Source organism: Ailuropoda melanoleuca, chromosome 8, assembly GCF_002007445.2.
Source record: "Ailuropoda melanoleuca isolate Jingjing chromosome 8, ASM200744v2, whole genome shotgun sequence".
Classification (NCBI taxonomy): Eukaryota; Metazoa; Chordata; class Mammalia; order Carnivora; family Ursidae; genus Ailuropoda; species Ailuropoda melanoleuca.
The window spans coordinates 113,917,812-113,939,977 of record NC_048225.1 but is presented as its reverse complement, the minus strand read 5'-3'; the positions used below and the strand labels follow the sequence as shown (position 1 = coordinate 113,939,977).

The 22,166-nt window shown below is 37.5% G+C and overlaps 1 protein-coding gene across 1 annotated transcript in view; it reads left to right on the top strand.

Annotated features, from left to right (window-relative positions):
- USH2A (usherin) overlaps window positions 1-22,166 on the top strand; it is a 729,748-nt gene that overhangs the window by 369,109 nt on the left and 338,473 nt on the right. Inside the window, exons 26-27 of the mRNA XM_034667668.1 lie at window positions 16,749-16,900; window positions 21,627-21,789. Coding sequence (XP_034523559.1) covers window positions 16,749-16,900; window positions 21,627-21,789 — 315 coding nt within the window. The remainder of the gene's footprint in view (window positions 1-16,748; window positions 16,901-21,626; window positions 21,790-22,166) is intronic.

Sequence of the window (22,166 nt, the reverse complement as noted above, 5' to 3'; positions counted from 1 at the left end):
AAAATATGGAGAAACAACAAACCCACTTTCGGTAATAAGTATGTATATTTCCAAATATATGCCCATACGTGACAAAATATGAGAGATATTAAATGTTCTGATATAAATGTCTAGTTCTTGCCTATCCAGCAAGTGGTTGCCTTTAGCCAGCGTGGCTTAGGAAACAGGCTTTCTGCCTTTCATAAATGATTCTGATTTAAACAGTCACTTTCTACTCATTAGAGGCTTGTGATAATCCTGACCCAGTGGCTCAGAAAATGGTCTCTTGCCCTTCTGAATGCCATTCTCTTCTTTGTCTCCCAACCTGCTCTTACTTCACAGCTTATTCTGGGAAGCTTGCTATTTGCGTCAGACATATTTCATGCACTCTGAAAAATTTTCCTGTTCTGGAATCTTTTGTTCTGTGTTCTACCAGCAGTTCTAAGAATAGTGCCTAACCCACATAATAGATGCTCAATTAAAACTTCACTGGTTAGCACCACCAAAAGAAAAAATAAATGCACAGAAGATAATAAATGTTGGCAAGGATGCTGAGGAATTGGAACCCGTGGGCACTGTTGGTGGGAACGTAAAATGGGGCAGCCATTATGGGAAACAGTAAGGAAAATTCCTCAAAAAATTAAAAATAGAATTACTGTGTGATCCAACAACCCCACTTCTGAGTATTTATCCAAAAGACCTGAAAGCAGGATCTTGAAGAGATACTTGCATTCCCACTGTCACTGTAGCATCATTCACATTAGCCAAGAGATGGATGAGACCCAAATGTCCACAGATGGATGAATGGATAAACAAAATGTGGTGTGTATATATATACAATGGAATATTATTCTGCCCTTAAAAAAAGAAATTGTCACATGCTACAACATGGATAAACCTTGAGGACATAATGCTAACTAAAAGAAACTAGTTGCAAAAAAGACAAACACTGCATGATTTCACATATATGTGGTATCTAAAGTCATCAAACACATAGAAAGAATCAGGGGCCGTGGGGAATGGAAACTTGCAGTTCAATGAATAAGTTTCAATTTTGCAAGATGAAAAGGTTCTAGAACTCTGTTATACAACAATGTGCATTTAGTTAACAATCTGTACTATACATTGAAAAATAGTTAAGATTGTAAATTTTGTGTTGTGTGTTTTTTTACCACAATTTTAAAAATATGATGTAGAGGGGCCTGGGTGGTGCAGTCCTTAAGGCACAGTCCTTAAGTGTCTGCCTCAGCTCAGGTTGTGATCCCAGCGTTCTGGAATCGAGCCCCACATCAGGCTCCTCTGCTGGGAGCCTGCTTCTTCCTCTCCCACTCCCCCTGCTTGTGTTCCCTCTCTCGCTGGCTCTCTGTCAAATAAATAAATAAAATCTTTAAAAAAAATATGATGTAGAGAGGATATAATAAAACGCAACAAACTTTTAAACCAGAAGAAGAAAAGATTAAGGGCTGTGTTAGTTTAAAACAAACAGAAGTTTCAATTAATACTCACATAAATATAGATACATAAAATATACAATTGTTAAACCGAAGTGAGATCATACTATCTGTCTTGTGCAACTTGCTTTTCTCACTTGACAACATGGTGGAGACATCTTTCCATGGCAGTTAAGCAGATAGAGCCCAGCTTCAGGGTTTCAAAAGGCAGTGGAGTCCCACTGAATAAAACCACAGCTTTTGTGACCCATGTTTTATCAGTGGATATTTATGTTTCCATGATTTTGCTATTATAAATAATGCTACTTGCTATTAATTGCCTTCCTCTACCAAGTAGTTTTTAAGTACTGGGTCTTTATCCCTTGATTCACACCTAAGACTTTGCTTTGCCTCAAATGTTTCCTACTGAATTCTAGTCCCTTGCTTCACTTACCTGCAAAAATGGTGGTATGACATTCCAGCCCTGTTTCTCTAATCAGAGCACTTGGTATCCATGTTCCCTCTGGCAAAGGTGTTCTCTGCAGGCTGGGATTTCAGGCAGGATTTTAAAACCTGAATAAGAGCTACTTTTAGGGAGATAAGAACCCTTTATTATATAGCACCTGGACTCTTCCTTTGTCATACCATTAGCCATCAGTGAGAAGTGGCACAAAGGATTACTGTCTAATAAATTTGTGACCTATTTTGTGAAGATTACAATTGCGTAATTAGAATTATGCTTTTGAGAGCTTCCAAATTCTCATGAGCCATATTCCCTTTCAGAAGCCTAGGCCTTAGAATCTGTAAATGTTTTTTCCTCACACTTGTAGCCCCCCTTGCAAAAATCTGCATCAATATCTGACTACCCCAAACTTATTCCTCATTACCTAGCATACTGTGTAGTGACATTTGAAAGTAATTAGAATACATTTTTTTAAATAGTAACTAGAAATATAGAATATGAAATTCTTATCCTTTATTAATATTTATAGTTGCTTGTATCTATCCACTATCTTTACTTAAGTAAATTTACTAGAACAGTTTCCCTGTTAGATCGTGACCCACATAAGGGCAGGGATGCGCCTTGTCCTCTGTGGCCTGGTTCATGGTTCTGTTGCCAGCAATTGGCAGGGTTACAGTCATGGATAGATGGGTATTAAATAGCTGTTGAAGGAATTAATGTTTGCTGATGATAGGGACGATGATGACATGGTTATTGTATGGATGTGAGAAGTATATGCATATGCAATCATATAATACACACAAAAGCACATTTATAGCATGTTTTATAATTACATAATATGGAGGAATGATTTCAAAGGCAGCAAAAAGGCATCTCCCTCTTGGCCTGCTGAAGGCTCAAAGACCTAGTTGCTTGGCGTATGATCTTCTCAGCCTGGTGATCTGTCAAGATTCTAAAGAGAGGGGCACCTGGGTGGCACAGTGGTTGGGCATCTGCCTTCGGCTCAGGGCGTGATCCGGAGTTATGGGATCGAGCCCCACATCAGGCTCCTCCGCTATGAGCCTGCTTCTTCCTCTCTCACTCCCCCTGCTTGTGTTCCCTCTCTCTCTGGCTGTCTCTATCTCTGTCAAATACATAAATAAAATCTTAAAAAAAAAAAAAAGATTCTAAAGAAAGACAGCACTTGAAACTGGATCTGTTTTGCACGCCTCTGTGTGAAAGGGTAGATTGTTCCTGCTATCAAGATTAGGTAATGTCAAGATGCATACAGAAGAAGGAGAGTGGGCACCCATTAGACAGGGTTCCAGGGACTTCTTGAGAAAAGAAAGAGTACTTAAGGAACCTATGAAAATATTTTCCTAATCGGCCTTTTGTACTGGGCTGGCTTTTTGAGAATTTATATGTGGATACATCCCAAGACGGTGGCAACCGTGTCAATAAGAATGGAAAGAATTTAGGAAGTTGATTACTTTTGCAGACTTACACATAATACCATGGAGACAATAGAACATTATTGAAAGAAGATTTAGTTCAGTTTTTTTTTTAAGATTTTATCTGTCTATTTATTTAAGAGACAATAAGAGAGAGCAAGTGCAGGGGGAGGGGTAGAGAGAGAGGGAGAGTCTCAAGCAGACTCTGCACTGAGCGTGGAGCTGGACACGGGAGATCACGACCTGAGCCGAAACCAAGAGTCAGACAGTGAACCAACTTAGCCCCCTAGACACCCCCGTTTAGTTCAGTTTTTAAGCATATATATGATTTCAGAAATGTGTGGTAGAGAAATAATTAACTATAGGACTTTTATACGTATTCTGTATATGTCATCTTTCACATTAAGAAATGATAAGAAATAGGCTTTTATAGTCTATATACATGAAGGTGTGTGAGTAAATACTAAGTGATTCACCCATACAAAGAAAAAAGTATTTGATTTCCTACCACCACTGATGGTAAGAGAGTAGGAGTAGCTCCAGCTTAGAACTGTGTACCAGGCACTTTAATCCTCACAACTAGCCATGAAAGGGGAATTGCTATTCTAACATTCGGCTGTGGAAACTCAGATTTATAGTATTAATTGCTCAAGACAACTTGTTAAGTAGGAATGTAGTACAAAGCAAGGTGTAAATGACACAAAAAATTCATGATTTTATTCACTGTACTCTCTTGCCTCTACATTTTGTAGAAAAGCTCATAATTCAGGATTGCATCTAGCCACGTGAAAAAAAAATTTTAGATGCTTTGACTCATTTGATGCATCATTTGCAGTGACAATATTCAAAATTCTTAAGATCTCTGTTCTGATTTTTCTCTGGTTTTGAAGAAATAACTATTTTCCAACTTTTTATTTTGAACTAACTTTATTTTTAACTAGCGAAAATGCAATTCTATTTTCTTTTCTGGAATTGCTCAGTTATTTTAATAGGAGAAATGGGTTATAGAATTCAGTGAATCACTTAGGAAAACTGCTTGACAGTTTTGAGCAAACCTTGTGTAACTTTTATGAAACACCTCCAATCAGTTTGTCAGGTAGAATTTCCCAAGCACAATCTTTTTTAGATTCCGTTGATTCCATTTTTAGGAGAGCATAACAGTAATAAGGGATTATTCCACAATGTGAAAGCTGTTCTCTCTTTTCCTTTTTAATTGAAGGATCAAGTATTCACACAGGGATGTATCTGCCACATTCAATCATCATCTGGACCTTGGGGGAAAACCCACAGTTGATATTCATATTGCCATGCTGTTCTAGGAAAAAAAAACCAAATATGTTTGGAGCATCTATACTCACTATACATGTTATTTTTATGACACACTAAAGCATTGTTGTTTAATTCTTACAGTAAACAGAATTCTTCAGTGTAAATAGAGATACCTCATATTAAATTTACATTGTATTGTACTTGTATTGAATTTCCTTGGTTATAGATGACAACCTATTGAGCACCTTAGGAAACACGATTTGACAGAACATGATGAAGAGGCACAAAGATATATATCCCAGTGGATGTGCTTTATGGACAATTATGATTCAGCTTCCCTGTGAAAATTAAACACCTTAAAGATTCTACCATTAGAGAAAGAGAAAGGTGATAATCTTGAAACTGCTTACCTTGGAGAGCCAATGGGAATTAAATATCCACTTTGTGGATTATCCACTGCAGAACTGAATTTGTAGAACTGGATTAGATAACGTGATTCCTCTTACCACACAGCATTATATTGTTTCATTTTGTTATAGCTAGCTTACCGATTATTAGCACAAGAGAATAAGCAAGAGAAAAGCACAGAAAATACAAAATGGTGCAACATAACACATTACCGTAATTTTTTAATGTTAGATGTATATATTTTTTGGCCTCTCTGGATCCACTCTTTGTTCTTCCCTTCAGCCCTGAATCCTACAAGGCTGACCTTTACTCACACTGTCAATGAGCGGGCTCTCTCTCTCTGGCTTCCTTTTGGTGTGTCCATGGGCGGTGGTGGCAGCAGCAAGACGTGAGAGGGTGGGAGGAGAACGAAGTCTCAGAATTTAAAGCCTTTGTTCCCACTCTCCTGGGCTCTAAGCCCCAGGGCAGTATCCCTCCACCAAAAGCTACAGCTCTACCCAACGGCCCTTCCCTGTAACTCCAGCTCTTTGTCCACGTTCCCCAATCTGTTCTCATCCTTTCCCTTGCAAATTTGAGGGTGTTTATGGGCTCCTACTTAACTAGTTAGCATGGTCTCCTAGGAGTCCTAACTACAACTAGCTGGGGATGCATTATTACCACTGGGTGCTTTCCCTTAACTCTGCCCATAGCTTCGTAAATGAGGTTGAGGTGCCATCAAGTTTCTGCTGAGTCCTTACCTGATTTTTAAATCTTGTATAACCCACGCTTAACACAGAGAATTTGGGGGCTGGATGTAGAGATAAATGTAAAATGCATTCTGGGAATAGCCAAAGTAAATAAGTAAACAAAAATTCCATTCAGTTAAACTTTGTTTTGGCACTCCAGACATTTTAAAAGCAAATAAGGAGGATGGTGTTCAAAAGTTGTTGATAGATTGTTTATCTAATATATCTGTGATATTTACTTTTTTAAATAGTAATCAACTCATTGATATCTCATTGAAAGCTTTCTATTAATTATTGTGACATATTTATTTGTTATAATTAATCAGATAATGATTTGTGACAGTTTTCCTCTTGATGAAGTAAGTAGGTCCAAGGGCCAAATTCAACCTAAGCATGAGTTTCACAGATAAATTTAATTTCCTAACCCACCTAGATTAGGTTAGCATCTGCCTTCCCCGCCACTACCATTTTTGATTCTTTTCCATCTGTTCTCCTTTAATAATCTACACACACATAATCCACTTGGTCTGTCTTCTCACTTAGATTGAAAGTTTTTTGAATGCAGGAACCAGGACTGTTCTGGGTATTCCCAGCTTAGAACACAATGGCTGGCACATAGTAGGTACTCTATGAATATTTACTGAGGCATCAGGTAACTACCAAAAACCAAATCCACTAAATCCAGCAGATGTTTTTTCAAAAAGTATTTTACAGCACTTGGTAAGGACTTGTTTGCTTTTTCACAGTGTGCTTTCTGGACTTGATTGGGGTAGGGAGGAATCTTAAATAGCACACACAAAAGAAACTGCTAGGTGATGACAGACAGCATACCAGTAGAGAATACAGACCTGTCTAAAATGTGCCTCTGAGAGATGGGTAGGTTATTTTTTACAAGAGATGTGGAGTGCATGACATAGATCAGCGTAGGAAGAGATAGTCTAAGGCAAGATTCCCACAGCAAATAAGGCTTTAATTTAGACTTGAAGGAAGAGATAACTCCAACTTCATCCCTCTTATATGCATCACACTTAGTTCCTAAGGTACTTGCATATATGTTCACGGATTTGGTTTTCACATTACCTCTGTCAGGCCACTGGGGCAAAGAATATGACCCCATTTTATTGATAAGGAAACAAAAGCTTTGAAAACGTGAGCTTCCTGACAGGTTTTAAAGGCGTGTGGTCATGAGAAAAAGGCCGTGTGCTCACCCTCCTTTTTTCTAAAAGCTTAATCGAATATCATTGGATGAAATCGCAGCTCTTACGCCACCACAAGGCTACCAGGTACCTGACTCGTGTGCATTCTTTGGCGTAGCTCTCATCAATACCAACTAACCATTTGTTTATAAACAATGTCAGCCGTGATGTCAGGTGTTTGGTCCCGTATACAGTCCTCAGATGGATTCTCATTTATCTTGAGTTAGTGTTGCTAGGAGGATACAGCCAACACTTAGATCCTCAGGAGTCCTAAAGGCTGATGGAAAGACCCCTGAACTAGCTGTCAACCCCTTTCTTCTCAAACAAAAGGAAACCAAAAGGCTGAAAGGAAAGGGTAAAAAGAAGAAAAGAAAGTTGGTGTAGTTATTTTCGTATCAGACAAAGGAGACTTTTGGGCAAATAGGATTATTAGAGATAGTTAGGTAAATTCAAAATGATAAAAGGGTGACTAAAATTAAGAACTCTTCTTTCATTAAAATGTGCTATAAATGAAGTGCCTGAAGAGATAAGTAATAGAGTGGGATATAATATTTTAACACACGTAATCGTCAGAAGACTAGTATTTGAAATATATAAATCTTAGGAATCAATAATAAACTGGGGAGGGAATGTAGCCAATAATAATTGTAATAGCATTGTATAGTGACTGATGGCAGCTACGCTTATCATGGTGATCACTGGGTAACCTACAGATTTGTTGTATCATTACATTGTATACTTGAAACTAATATAACATTGTCTGTCAACCATATTTCAATAAAATTTTTAAAATATATAAACTTAAGCTTAGAAGAAATGAACCCCAAACTCTGTACTTCATTCATTATTTTCTTACACACTTTGTCAATGATAATATATTCAGAGATATTGTTACAATAACAATAATGAACTGCGGAAAGATCTGAAAAAGCATTTCACAAAAGAACAAAAAGTAAATAGCTGGTGAACATAAGGACATGTGCTCAACCTGTTTAATAAGCTGGAAATAAAAAATAATACCAAAACAAGATACCATTTTACCACATATAATACTGGCATAGTTTAAAACTATGACCATACAAGGTCTTTTGGAGGATATGGAACAATAAGAACTCACATGTACTATGGGTCATAATGAGAACTGATGCACTTTGAAAAATAGTTGGGTGTTGTCTAGCAAAATTGAAAATATCCCAACAATTCCACTCCAGGATCTATGTGTTAGGAAGCTTCACGTCTGCCTCAGAGCACATGTACAAAAATGATAACAGATGCAGTGATATAAGAGACAGAATGTGGAAACAATCCAAATATCAACAATAGAATAAATGAATGAATTGAAGTGTGCAGGATTATAATGCAGCAATGGAAATGACTGAAGTGTGACTACCCTCAACAAGACAGATAGGACTCATGCTTATTATGGTGAATAAGAAAAGATCCAAAAATACATATTTATCTTTTCTTAAGTAGGCTCCACAACCAGTGTGGAGCCCAATGCAGGGACTAAACCCATGAGTGTGAGATCAAGAGCCCAGCTGAGATCAAGAGTCAGATGCCCAACTGACTAAGCCACCCTGGTGCCCCCCACAACTCTATATTATATGATTCTATTAATACAAAATTTAAAAATATACCAAACTTAATTACATTGTTTATGGATGCACTCTTAAGTAGAAAAGCAAGGAAATCATATTTTAAAAATCAACACAGTTATCTGTGAGGAAGAGAAAGAGTTGGAATGAGGGAGGACACATAGAAGCTTCATGGGGTGTTGGAGATTTGTGGGGTGCTGGTAATATTTTATTTTTTAATCTCGGTGATGGTTATATAGCTTTTCACTTTTCGTTCATCTTTAAGATATAACATATTTTATGTACTTTTCTATGTTATGTTTTAAAATAATTTTAAAAATATAGAGAAAAATAGGTGCAAAGAAGTTGGAGAGTGTAATATTCTGTGTACTGTTCAATCTGAATGTTTCTGCATGTTACACGAACCCATACCTCTGACTCTTTCTAGCTGTCTGGCATTGGCTGTGTTATTCGGTCTTTCTCAAACTTGTTTTTCTCATCTCTAAAGGGAAACTGAAACTTTTTTTTGCCTTCAAGGGTTTTTCCTGAGGATTGAATGGCACCTGATATAAAACACAAATACTGTTGTTAATTTTTCTGCATAAATGTCCTCTGACTTTCAAGCATTTGCCTCTTCTTACCTCACATGCTTTCCTACAGAACAGTATTTGTTTTGCATTTTAATGAAATGTTACCCGTTGAGATAGTTACAAATTCACATGCAGTCATAAGAAATTATGCAGAGAGGGGCACCTGGGTGGCACAGCGGTTAAGCATCTGCCTTCGGCTCAGGGCGTGATCCCGGCGTTATGGGATCGAGCCCCACATCGGGCTCCTCTGCTATGAGCCTGCTTCTTCCTCTCCCACTCCCCCTGCTTGTGTTCCCTCTCTCGCTGGCTGTCTCTATCTCTGTCGAATAAATAAATAAAANAAAAAAAAAAAGAAATTATGCAGAGAGATCTCATTGACCCTTTGCCCAGCTCCTCCAGGGTACTTTCAAAACTATAGTACATGATCACAACTATGATTTTGACACTGATACAGTCAAGATGCTAAACAGGGCTGTGACTTTGTTTTTAATCCCCCAGTTGAAAACAGTCCCCTTTGAAACCAGTAGTAGAGAGGTAAGTTAGTTCTTTGGTAGCAGGCTTTTGGGAGTCTTTCACGGCTACCCTCACAAACCCTCTCTGACTAAGGCTCGGATAGACCCTTCTCTTTCCTGACTAGTGACCCATGATGCCATACTGAGCTCTAATGCACCTCAGCCCTAAGCATCATAAATTTGTTTTACTAAAGAAGAGAAAGTATATAAAACTGTAAAGGTATTTGTCTCTTAGAGTTCCACACTACCGCTGCAATTCCCACATCCCTCCCTCAGTCACAACTCATTACTACATATTCAGGAAAAGGTGGCTTTAAAAATTATTTTTTTCCTTTTGATATTTTCAGCTGCCTTTCTCCTTACCTCCATGGTTCTCCCTACTCCAGTCTATTGCATGTGTGACTCTAAATTAATTCATCTAAGTACGACGTTTATTTTGCCCCTGGTCAATACACAAAAATCCCCATGGTTCTCCTGTGCATCATAGAATCCCCAATCCTTGGAGTGGCATTCAAGGTCTGCACCTCCTTTTGAAGGCCTATTTTCTATTATGCTTTCACCAGTTACAACAGTAGCAACAGAATACGGATCTATTCTGGATGTCTTTACTATACCTTGCATTTTCTTGTTTCCAGGCATTGGTAAATGTCTTTTCCCCACCATGAACATCTTTCTGAGACATGGCCTTTTCACATTTTGCCTTTTATGGAAGACCCAACTGCTTTGCACAGAAGCCCCGGCTGCTCTAAAAAGCTTTTAGGACTCACTTTAGCCAGAGTGATTGCCCCTTGCTAGAAGCTCCTGTATGTCTATGCCATTTGTTGGGCATAAAGTTTTTGTGGTGCTTATCACTTTTATTTAACTCTTGAATTGTTTAATTAGACCTGTGTTTAACCCTTTTCTTACTTCCATAAAGGCAGATATTATTTCTTATTCTTTCTATCCCCCAAAGTACCAAGCATAGTACCTTTTAGGAATTGACTTCCAGTGAATATATATTAAGCTTTTCATTACATGCAGCTTAATTGCTTGTAGGGCCAGAATGTGTTCATCCAGTTCTTAATTTGAGTGGAATTCCTAAATATTTTAGCGGAGAGAGTTAAGTTGGAAATGAATAAGAGGAGCAGTGGTAGTAGGGGGATGAGATTGCCAGGTTCCAAGCCTGAGTTGATTTTTATTTGTATGACCTTGGAAAATAGCTTAGCCTTTCTAAGAGTCCCTTCCCCTAACCTTGTAACAAGGCAAATAACACTTATTTCTTGATGTTGTTAAAGTTAATGGAAATAATTCATATCAAGCATATTGCCTATTATTTGACTCAATAGGAGTGTTCAATACATTTTTTGATAATAAAGTGTTTCATAATTTCAAAAATACTTACACAGCATCTTAAGAACTTTGCGTTTTACGTTTTTTCAAACCTATTCATACATGTCCTCTACTCTAATCAAAGAAGGAAAGTGCCTCCTTAGGCTTCACTGAAAATGTTTCCATACAATTCATTTATTAGTTTTAGTTACATTAGTTTTTGTTACACACTTTGAGAATCTAAGGTCAATAAAAATTGTTGTCTTAATACATATTTTAGACTTATTACTTACTAAACCTATGTTTCTGGAACTGAATTATACAGTTGTTCATATAATACTAATTTTACTTACCCTAAAAAGTCTTTTAATGAAAAGTTATGACATCTGCCTTCATATCTTGGTAAGAAATGGGTTGGTATTTTCAAATGGTATCTCTTATTGTCCACCAATTTACCAGAAAGTTTGACTGTATGTCCTTAACTTGGATTATATAGCTAACGGCCTTGCCCTAAACCAGATTAAAGGAAGTACCTGCACTTGTCTCAGATTCCTTTTTGTGACAAATGTAGGCTCCAGCTCTAAAGCATGGTGGTATCCCACTTTGGTCTGACCCTGAGATCTGGTGATTAGCTGGTAAGAGGTGGACCTAAGGGTAGAAAACCCAGAGAGCTCAACATCACAAGTCTGTTCCATCCTCGCAATGTGCTCACATTGACCCCAGCTTCCCGATCCTGGGATGGGGAACTCTCATCTTGCTAGTACTCAGCACAGGTCTGATTGATCACTGATTGCATGTGGCATGTTCAGATATGTGTTTTGAAAAATGGCCCTCTGTCTGCAGTGTGAAGAATGAATTGTATGGAAACATGAATAATGCATCAAAACATGTAGGTGGCTATTATTCTTAGATATGAGATGATGACAGAATGGACTAGGTGGCCATGAGTATGGTGATGGGTGAAGATCAATTGGGAATGTACAGTCTACATGACTCAGTGATGGAGTTGGTATGGTGGGGGAGGGAAAGGAGAGTGTCCGATATGATTTAAAGGTTAGATGACACTTACCCGGGGTACACTTGGATTCTACAATTTAGATCTACAATTGATCTTAGCTCTTCCTACAAGTGCTGTCAAATAGTGGTTACCTGCAGAATGCTGTGTTACTCTGTATGTATGTGTGCATGTGTGCATGCGTGCGATCTCACCTGCGTGAAAGCTGGACTTCAATCTCACCCACCTTTCCATTCAGATGTATCCTAGATACTAAAAAGTTTCTGAGCAGTTGAATTAACTGTCACAAATCTCACTTAATTTTATCCTCAGCTCATTTGCCATGTACTCATCTTACTCTAAGCTCTTCTCTTAGTAACTGTCTATTATTTCTATATTCATAGTTGCAGATGTCATGGTTATCTAGTTTCTTAGCATTGCTTGCTAGGGGTTGACTTGCTTAAGTCAGGTAGACAAAACAAAGAAGAAACTTTTGAGAGACTGTCACTGAGGGAGGAAGGAAGAGAACTCAAAAGGCAGACATAAGAATGGATTAAGTATAGCCACTGAATGATGTGAAGGGTAAAAGCTGGGAAAGTATCCTAGATCTCATCGGTCCCTGAGGGTATTACTGGATTAGAGAATATAGTCTTTGATGTCCATAATGCATGGTTTGAGTCATCACAAGATGATTCAATTATATTCATTATAGTCTGTGTGGGAAGACAGGTAAGTACTATGGAGTCCTTGCTAGAAAGATTTCCTTTAAAAATGGTTAAGATTCTTAAAGTCTGTACTTAAGGATGAGATTTAGTTACAACAAAAATTAACTTCTATGAAATATGCCATTTCCCAATATGTCAGATAAATGATATATTATGCATGTAATCCTAGCATAAAAGAAATTCTCTATTCCCCAATTATGTAAGAAAACAGAAATATTGATTTGGGTACTTTCTATGTCATTGTTGAAACACAGGTCAAGTAGATAGCATTTTGAGGGTCTTACAATTTCTTTAAGAGCTTCTCCAGCACATTATTTGCACATAAGATTTTTTTTTTTTTTAGTGAGTATTAAATGATTGCTTAGCAGAGGGCCTGGCACATCATAAATTTCTTATCATGATTATTTCCGTGATTTTTATCCATTTTTCTTCTCTTAAATGTCCTGTGACTATTTAGTTTTACATTGTATATCTTTCATTTCTTAGTTTTAATTCATCTGTGCTTTTGTGTGTCGAGTATTAAATGGATTTAAACCGAATACTTTCTATGAGTATTCTCGGAGTTACCAGAGATGGTCATACTAGAATAAAGGAGAAAGTTGGCAGCTGTATTTTTTTTGTGTAGCCAAAACGCTACATGACAGTAAAATACTCTTACCCCCAAATTTGGAAATGAGAGAAATAGACCTGCTCTTAAAAAATAAGCTCTACAAAGTTATCCTCATCAAGGAAAATGAGTCAGAGCAGTAGCTTTATTTAAAAAGTATAAGCTCAAGGGGCGCCTGGGTGGCACAGTGGTTGGGCATCTGCCTTCGGCTCAGGGCGTGATCCCAGCGTTATGGGATTGAGCCCCACATCAGGCTCCTCCGCTATGAGCCTGCTTCTTCCTCTCCCACTCCTCCTGCTTGTGTTCCCTCTCTCACTGGCTGTCTCTATCTCTGTCGAATAAATAAATAAAATCTTTAAAAAAAAAAAAGTATAAGCTCAAAAAAATATTAATAAATAAAAAGTATCCGCTCGTTCAAATAGAAACAGCTTTAATCCTAAAGGAGGTACTGACCAGGATCTAAACAGTGAAACAGAAAATGTGCTAGGACTATAAGACAGACTATATTTAATATAAGGAGTTGGTTACAAATGTGATGGAAGAGCTGCAGAAACAAAAAAGGTGATTGTCAGAGAGCTGCTGACTTCCCTGGTCTTCGGCTTCTGAGTCGCCCTCAGCGGCCACCAGCTGCCGGATTTGCTGATGTAATGCTTGAACCATCAAGAGGCGCTGCTGCAGCCCAAGCTAAAGGCCAGCCAGAGTCCACTACTGAACGAGCCGGGGAATGCAGAAGAGGCATTTCTGCTGCCGGGACTGCTGGAGGCCTCAGCTGCTTTGTCCCTCTGCGGACCTCTCAACAGTCGGCAAAAGCCTCAGCTCTTGGAGCTACAAGGTGGACATTTTCTGTCTTCCTGTTTCTGCCCTCCTTGCAGTGCCTCCTGTTGGCGAAATCCAAGAGGAAGCCATCAAGCCAGAGGACTGCAAATACAGAGGATGGACTTTTAAGCCCAGCATACAGAGCTGACCAAAGACGTGTGGATGTGGGGCTGTGGGTAGATGAATTGGATGAATAACCAGATTATTCAGCACCCATGCACACTCTTCTTCCTTCCAGTACTTTCCATGACCAGCAAGAATCACTGCATGCTTCTGCCTGACATCCTACTGTGCTTTGTACAACGCACAGTACATTGTCTCACCCTCGTCATTGTATTCCCATCTGGGTTCATTCTCCCTCGAGTTTAGACACGACCTACCTAGAGACTCTGCAACTTAAAAACTAAGATAAAATTAATACCCATTAACTTTTTTAATATAAATCAGTAGGGAAAAGGAGAGAAAATTAGTTATTATATACAAATCCCGTAATATGAAAGAAATAAAGCATGAAATAACACTACAATTCTCATTTCCAAAACCAGTTTAAGGCCACAGTTGGTATTTATAGCGTCTTCCCTTTGCCCTCAGCCCATAGCTCATCTGTTTCAGATTCCTGACCTAGTAAGGTAACCCAAAACTTCATTACTGAAGGGCGTATGTGCTTAGTGTCAGCATACAGCAAGATGCCAATTTCTCCTTTCACACAGTAACTTTTTTCTTGCCTGTCGATTTAGTTGCATGAGGATCCTAAATTACCAGGTAATATTCTGTTTCTAATTTAGTGGTAACTTGCTTGTAGCCCACAACATAAGTATTCCTCTTTGGGGCTGGAGAAAGCAAAAATATTTTATGTAGGTTATTAAGTATAATAGTAAGAGGAAACACTCTGACTACCTTCTCTTGATTCCCATTTCCACATTTCTCACTATAGAAAAGCTGGCATCAAATAATGACCCCTAGCTCAAATCAGGTGCAGCATCCTGTAGGAAGCCCCAAATCCACAGGTGTTATCACCCAGCCTGGGCCGTAATGTGGGCTTCAGGAGGCTGTTCCAGCAGTCTTTTAGGCTATGAGTTGATGAAGTATATTACAAAAGGAGTAACTTTTATGGCGGTAATTCACACACTCGTTCTGCTATAAACTGATTTTTAAATCCAAAGCGGTATTGTAAAGGATAGCCTGCCAATGAGTGCAGCATTCTATAAATTTGCAGATGATGGTGCTGCCAAACATCGTGAGCAAGATCTGGAAGTGAGAAATTTCCTCCCAGGAGGAAGGGTCACTCGGGAAAAAGCTCTTGATGTCATGGTCCCACCAGGAATGCTATCCCTAATGCAATGATGGGTGAAGGTTTGACCTTCCTTCAGGACATTAATGAGACCAAATCTGGAGTTCCCAGGCTAAAAGTCAGGCCTCTTGGAAGCCAGCCGAATTCCTTGACAACCTTGACTTTGCTAGAGTCTGTTTCAAAACTCATTCCTTCTCCAAATCTATCTCTGAGCTATTCTTTAATATCATCTTTTTACCAAGTCTCTCTTCATATTTCAGGTAGCCTTACATTTTCCCTCTAGATTGGATGCTGATATTTTTACTTGGCTGTGTGTTCATTAATTTATTCATTCAATCAATATATATTAAGTACCTACTATGTTTTAGGCATGGTGCTAAGCTCTAGAAATACACCGGTGAGGAAGAGTCAAGATTGCCTTGGGGATCCTACAGAGAGGCAATTAAACAGCCACTGTGAAATTAATTTTACAAGAAGTTCTAATTTAGCATGTAAGCAGTTTTATTTCTCAGTGCTTGATCAGTTTGGGGATTCTGTAATTCCAGGGAACATAGATCCCTAACTTCCTTTTAATGAAAATATTTTGATTGCATAATTGAAATGATCATATTCAGCAACTATTTAATTATCATATTTCTACTAGTTGACTTCATGAAAAGACACATAAACTTCCTTCTGAAATAAACTTTAGTTGATCATTAAAACCAGTAAATCATAGTTTCTCTAACCCATTCATGAGTGTCTCATGAATGTACTTTGTGTAAACTGTGCAAGGTGTTTATGGTTAGGTTATGTAATATTGTGGCTGAGAACATGGGTTCTGGAGCCAGACCTCCTAGGTTCAAATCCTGACTCCAGCACTGGCCAACTCTGTGATTTTGAGCAACTTACCTAATCTGCCTTGCCTGAATTTCCTCGTCTATAAAATAATGATAACAATACTGCCTCTATTCTGGTGGTGATGCTAGGAGAGGGTTAAAAAGGAGTTCTCACACAACAGGTGCTTAGAACCGTGCCTGACACATCCAAGTAATGTATGCTGCACTAACAAATAAGGTCATTTGACTTCTAGAGCACATCTATTAAGCATATAATTTTAGAATGCAATACATATTATAAATGTACTTAATTTATTCATGTTTGATCTGGAACACAAATGATAGCAGTTAACATGATGTAATAGGAAGAGTCCCATACTGGGACTCTTGGGTTCTATTTCTGTTTGTATTTCTATTAATAGTTTGATATTTAATGGTTTAATGTCTGTTTTATCCTTTGGAAAGAGACGGGGTTTAGACTAGAGAAAATACCAGATACTGTGATTCAGTAATTCCATGAAATTAGAAATCACATCAAGGAGTGCTTGATTTCTTAAGACATTCTTTGCTGTTATCTGGTAGTCATGCTAAAAGTCCATTATTATCTTCCTAGGTGTTATCACAAGCTATGGACTATATCTAGATGGTATATTAATTCACAATTCCTCAGAACTCAGCTGTCATGCTTATGGATTTGCTCCTTGGAGCTTACATTCCTTCAGAGTCCAAGCATGCACGGCCAAAGGTTGTGCTCTTGGCCCCCTGGTAAGTATGTGCATTTACATTCTGGGAATGTATTCGATGTCAGATGACAGTGAATATCAAGGAAGAAGTAAGTGGTGGTGACTCACTCTCTGCACAGCTAGGCTTTCAAGCAGGATAGGAGATTTTCTTTTTATAAAATTTTATTTAAGACTTAGTAAGAGTTTATATTCAACATAAATTCCAAGACTGTGCATAGGTCTAGTGAAGGACAGAATCTGTATTTCACTGAAACTTTTCAAGGTAAGTTGGCTGGTTTAGCAGAAGTACATAGTATTTGGTTTAGTTTAGTTACGTATTTATTTAAAGTGGATGGTTTTCTTTCTAATAATGGGCTCAACAACTAAGTAAGTTTATGATTAAAAAGTGAAAACAATTTGAAGTCCATAATTGCCACAGTATGGCAACACAGCTGCCCAACAAGTAGGTCAGTCAATTAGGAGGTTGAGCTTGCCTCATCTAATAGAATAAAATAGATTGATAGCATCAGTGTGATATAGTTTCATAAGAACAGTATTTAAAATTGCACAGATATTAACTTTTGATATCTACATTTCAGAAATCTATGGTATATGCCTATATTTTATTAGCAGTTAAAAGATTGACAAATCATGCTTTTTATTTTTTAATATAATTTTTAAGATTCAATAGTGCATAATTGTCATAGACCAGCATGACATTCTTTTGTTTCAAAACATCAGATTTTATTTTTGTGCATTTTTCTTAATTAGATTTAGCTTCTTTTAAGGGAAATGCTCATTACTTTTAGATATTTTTTGGCTATGTTTGCTGATGCTCTATCATTTTAATGCACTCTGTCTTCATTGAAGAGTGTATTATATAAATATTACCTTGGAAAACAGCTCTACAGTTTCATTTTTGCTTCCTTATTTTTGATCACACCTTCCATTTCGTTTCAGAGGTTGGTTGCTTTCCAAGCTGCTAACATCACCTATCGGTGGAGCTGAGCTGTAAGTCTTTACTGCCATTAAGTATTTTATAGCTCAGACCCTCTGATGGTTACTTACTCTTAAAAGCAGGAATGGCAATAGGCCAGCTTTTCTTCTCCATTCAAAAGAAAAGAGAAAGAAACACGAGAACACTTCACATGGGCTTGAAACCTAGACTCTTTCAAAATTATAACCTGCACATTGTGGTTCTGGCTACTAAATTGGCTCCCACACTGTCCCTTGATGTTCTGGCAACTTTAAACAAGGGGGACACGGTTATTGATCTGTGCCCTGTGCAGATAAGATAGTAGGCGATGTTAACCTTAAGAAATCAAATGCCACAGTGCCCTGACGGGAAGGGAGAAAGCAGAATTGGATTGTAAAACCCGCTCTGCCATGGCCTCGTACATTCTAGACTCGGTCCTGACGTAAAGCACGGTTATTTTCTCCCCTTGGTACTTTTCTTTATCCTGTGCTCAGTATGCAAACGCTTTTCCCAAGTCAATGATCCATCTCTAATCACTGGGATTGAACAACAATGTCTTTATTTAGAACAAGTCAACTATATGCTGCCAAGAAGTTAAAACCTATGGTCTTCAATTGATTTCTAAAATATTGTTGTACCGATTACAGTACATATTGTGCCCTTAAGAGATTACGTATCTGGATATTCTAAATCGGCCCGGATATCTATCACAGTCACGAAGGATAGTGCAGATTCAGATACACACATCACTTAAGGGTATTCTTTATCTAAAGTCAATGTCACAACAATCATTTCATTGAAACAAAAAACTCATGATTTCTGTTTTTAAATCCTTCGCTGGCAGAAATTGAAAAATAAATTTTTTTGAGTCAATTTTTTTGTTCACCTAACAACATTTTTTAATGTTAATTCTTGATTTTTGGAAGAGAAGCCTGTTTATTTTACATCTCTTACATATTTTGTATCATTCTTTTTCATGCATGCAGGGAAATACTTTTCTGTATTTTTGTGACAAATATGGTCATTCCTGAATGTGGTATGGTTCACCCTCAAAACTGGCAAGCTCAAATAATACAGGGGATAAAACAGTAAGGACAAATTTGATAAAATAGAATATTTTAAAAATAAAAATGCATACATATATTCCATATTTTTACTATTTTAATGTAGTATTAGCTTAATATGTTTTGCTTTTAGCCTGACCAAGTTTATTACCTGTTATTTGTGACTCAGAAAGAATTACTCTGCACCCATCTGGGAAAAAAAAAAAAAAAAGATATTTTTGTGGTTCGTTCAGTTCTTATCCATTTACACAACATATTTGGCTTTTAAGGAAATTCCAATGTTAAAAACAATTTATACTGCCTTTGATCCTAATTTTAAGGTGCTAATATGTGTTGTAAAATTTAATCCAGTAATTGAAGTTTTATAAATGTTTGAAATAATGAAAAATTAACAGAAAATGCAACAGAGAATAACTTTTTAAAAGCTATCCTTGCTTTCAATTATATTGTTGAATTATATTAGAGAGAAACCCTTCACATTTTGTGTTGCTATAATAAGATGCATTGAATTTGTCCATAGGAAAATCACTTTGCTTTCATTTGTTTTTTCCACTTAGCCAATGTTAGATGGAGTGAGTCTAAGATTGGGAATTTTATGACTGTGTCTGGCCTTGGAACATTCATTGGATTCAATTCTCCAAGGACCCTCTTACGGATGAAATGTGAAACTATAGGTCACTGTCGTGGGGTATGGTTAAAAAGCTGCTTTGGTTTCTTGGTGATGACATGTTTATACACATAAACACACCTAAACATACACATACTCATCCTTTCACGTTTGTTTCTTACAAAGAAACAAATTTGTTATTTAAGACATCTAAATCTTCATGGCAATATGCAATTGTCAAGAAAATTCTAAATGGGAAATCTACCCTAAACCTGCTATTATTCCTCGTGCCTCATTGGCAAACATACTGATTCTACTAAGCCTCAAATTTTTCAACTCTTACAAAAGGAAAATAATGCCCACTTTAAACAGGATTGATGTAAAATTTTCAGTGAAATAGTTACTCAAGGATTTCTGGTACATGGTAAGAGTTTTATTAAAGATGAAAATTTTATTAAAATGTTTATATGTTTTCATGGCACATTTATTCTAAAAAAAAAAATTGTTTTCTGTGTCAGGGGAGATTTCCAGGTAAAAGCCAGCCTTCCAGAATGCCTTTTCCCTAACATTCTTTTTAAGGCAAGGTAGATAAATAAAGAGGTGATTTTTTTTTTAAAGACTAAGTCAAAACAAAATAGTATAATTGCCAAATTTCACGTAGATTAAAAACTGAGGTATTTATCCAGATACTAAAGGAAATTTTTAAAATATATCACTTTGAATTAACCAGATATTTGAGGACATTAATATAATTATCTGGAATTGCCCTTAATTCTTCAACTTTTTGAATCTCATTTTATTTGGTATGCTTTAAAATCACTCTCTATGCAATAATTTGAATTATATACATAGACATAATAAACCAATTGCATTGTTATGAAATATTAAAATGATGAATTGATATTTTTCCAGTCAAGTTTATCATTTTTTGGTACATAGTTATTAGACTAAAAAAAAAATAAGTAGGAGTTACAGATCTAAAAAATCCCATAGCCTTTCTCAGATGAAAATAAAACATGTCGTGACCTCATACTTATTAAAAATTAACACTCTGTCTTTTTCACATTTATTTTCATAATTGGGAAAGTGTATTCGCCCTAACAAATGAAGGTTTCATAATTGAGAATATTTGCCTGCCTAAGGATTTCGTGTTTGATCACCTTCTGGTGAGGCATGAGCCTGTGATTTAAGAATAAGGTCAAAATTATCAACACATTCAATACATCTTAAAAGGTCAAACATTTACGAGGATGCTTATGAGTTTGTGGTGATTAGTGAACAAATTTAAGCCAGTTAATAGAAGATGCTAAATATCCTGAACCCCATTCTACTTTCTCGCCAATTTTGTCATCCTCTGGTCACCCAGTCATTTTATATATTTAGCTACTCAAACCCCTGTGCGGTGAGGGATTACATTTTCTTTCAGAGTCTTCTCTTTAACTGATTCATCTTTTGCTCCTTTCTGCCTAGGTTCATTAACACTATATTAATGAAATTTTCAACTTTTTTGTGATTATACCTTAGGGATGGAGTCACTCAGGTACATTTATTTCTTGATGTCTGTCTGGCATGATACCGGTAGTCTTTACGTACCTGCTAGCAACACGGCTCACAGCTCACAGCTCGGGGTAGTGCGTGCGTGCGCGTGCGCGTGCGCGTGCGCCCGTGCACGTGTGCGCGTATGCCCACCAGCCGGCAGGCGGACAAAGATCCTTTGACAAAGCGCAGAAGCCTACCACTCCAGTCAGGAACTTATGAAAACAGATCTTATGCATTTCCTTCTCTTTTTCAATCACATAAAAATGATTTTTAAGCAGTCCCAGAAAGAGTCTGTGGATAGGCACAGCCATAGGCGCCATCACCGTGTGAACCGATCCACATATTCCGAAAACATTCACAAACAACCGCCTGGGTCAGGAGCTCAAATTCTAAGCTTCAACAGCAGGAGGAAGAAAACATGAGGTATGCTTTGATCCTGCTGACAAAATGAAGTATTCATACAAGATGCTACTGTCAAAATCGTTTACTTCACAGCAAAAGAGATTCTTTGAAGAAATATGCTCAAAGTGAAGCATGCACTTATTTTATTTGCAAACAAAAATAAATCTTTTTACACTCACAGGTGGAAAATCGAACTCTAGAAGCTCCTCCCGAAGGAACGGTAAACGTGTTTGTCAAAACAGAGGGATCCCGGGAAGCCCACGTGAGATGGGACGCACCTTTTCACCCTAATGGACATTTAACATACTCAGTCCTTTTCACCGGGATTTTCTATGCTGATCAAGGTAACTCGTATAATTTTTAATCTTCAGTAACGTCACAAAACAATTTATTTCCTTTTGAAATCTTTCTTTGAGCGACAGATTTTAATGTCCTTATTTTCCCTAAAAATAGCCTATATTGATGAGTTAGAGCAGCAGTTCTTGTGTGGTCCCCAGAGCAGTGGCAACAGCTTTATCTCACAGGATGTAGGACCAGGAAGTCAAGACCCGACCTGACCTCCTGATTCAGAAACCCTGCGGGTGGGGCCCAACACTCTGTTTTCACAAACCCTTCAGGTGGTTCTGATGCATGCTTAAGTTTGAGAAAGGCCAGTGTACTGTATATTTGATATTCTTTCCCCTTTCTTAATAAATGGTGAAAACCTAACACATTATTTATG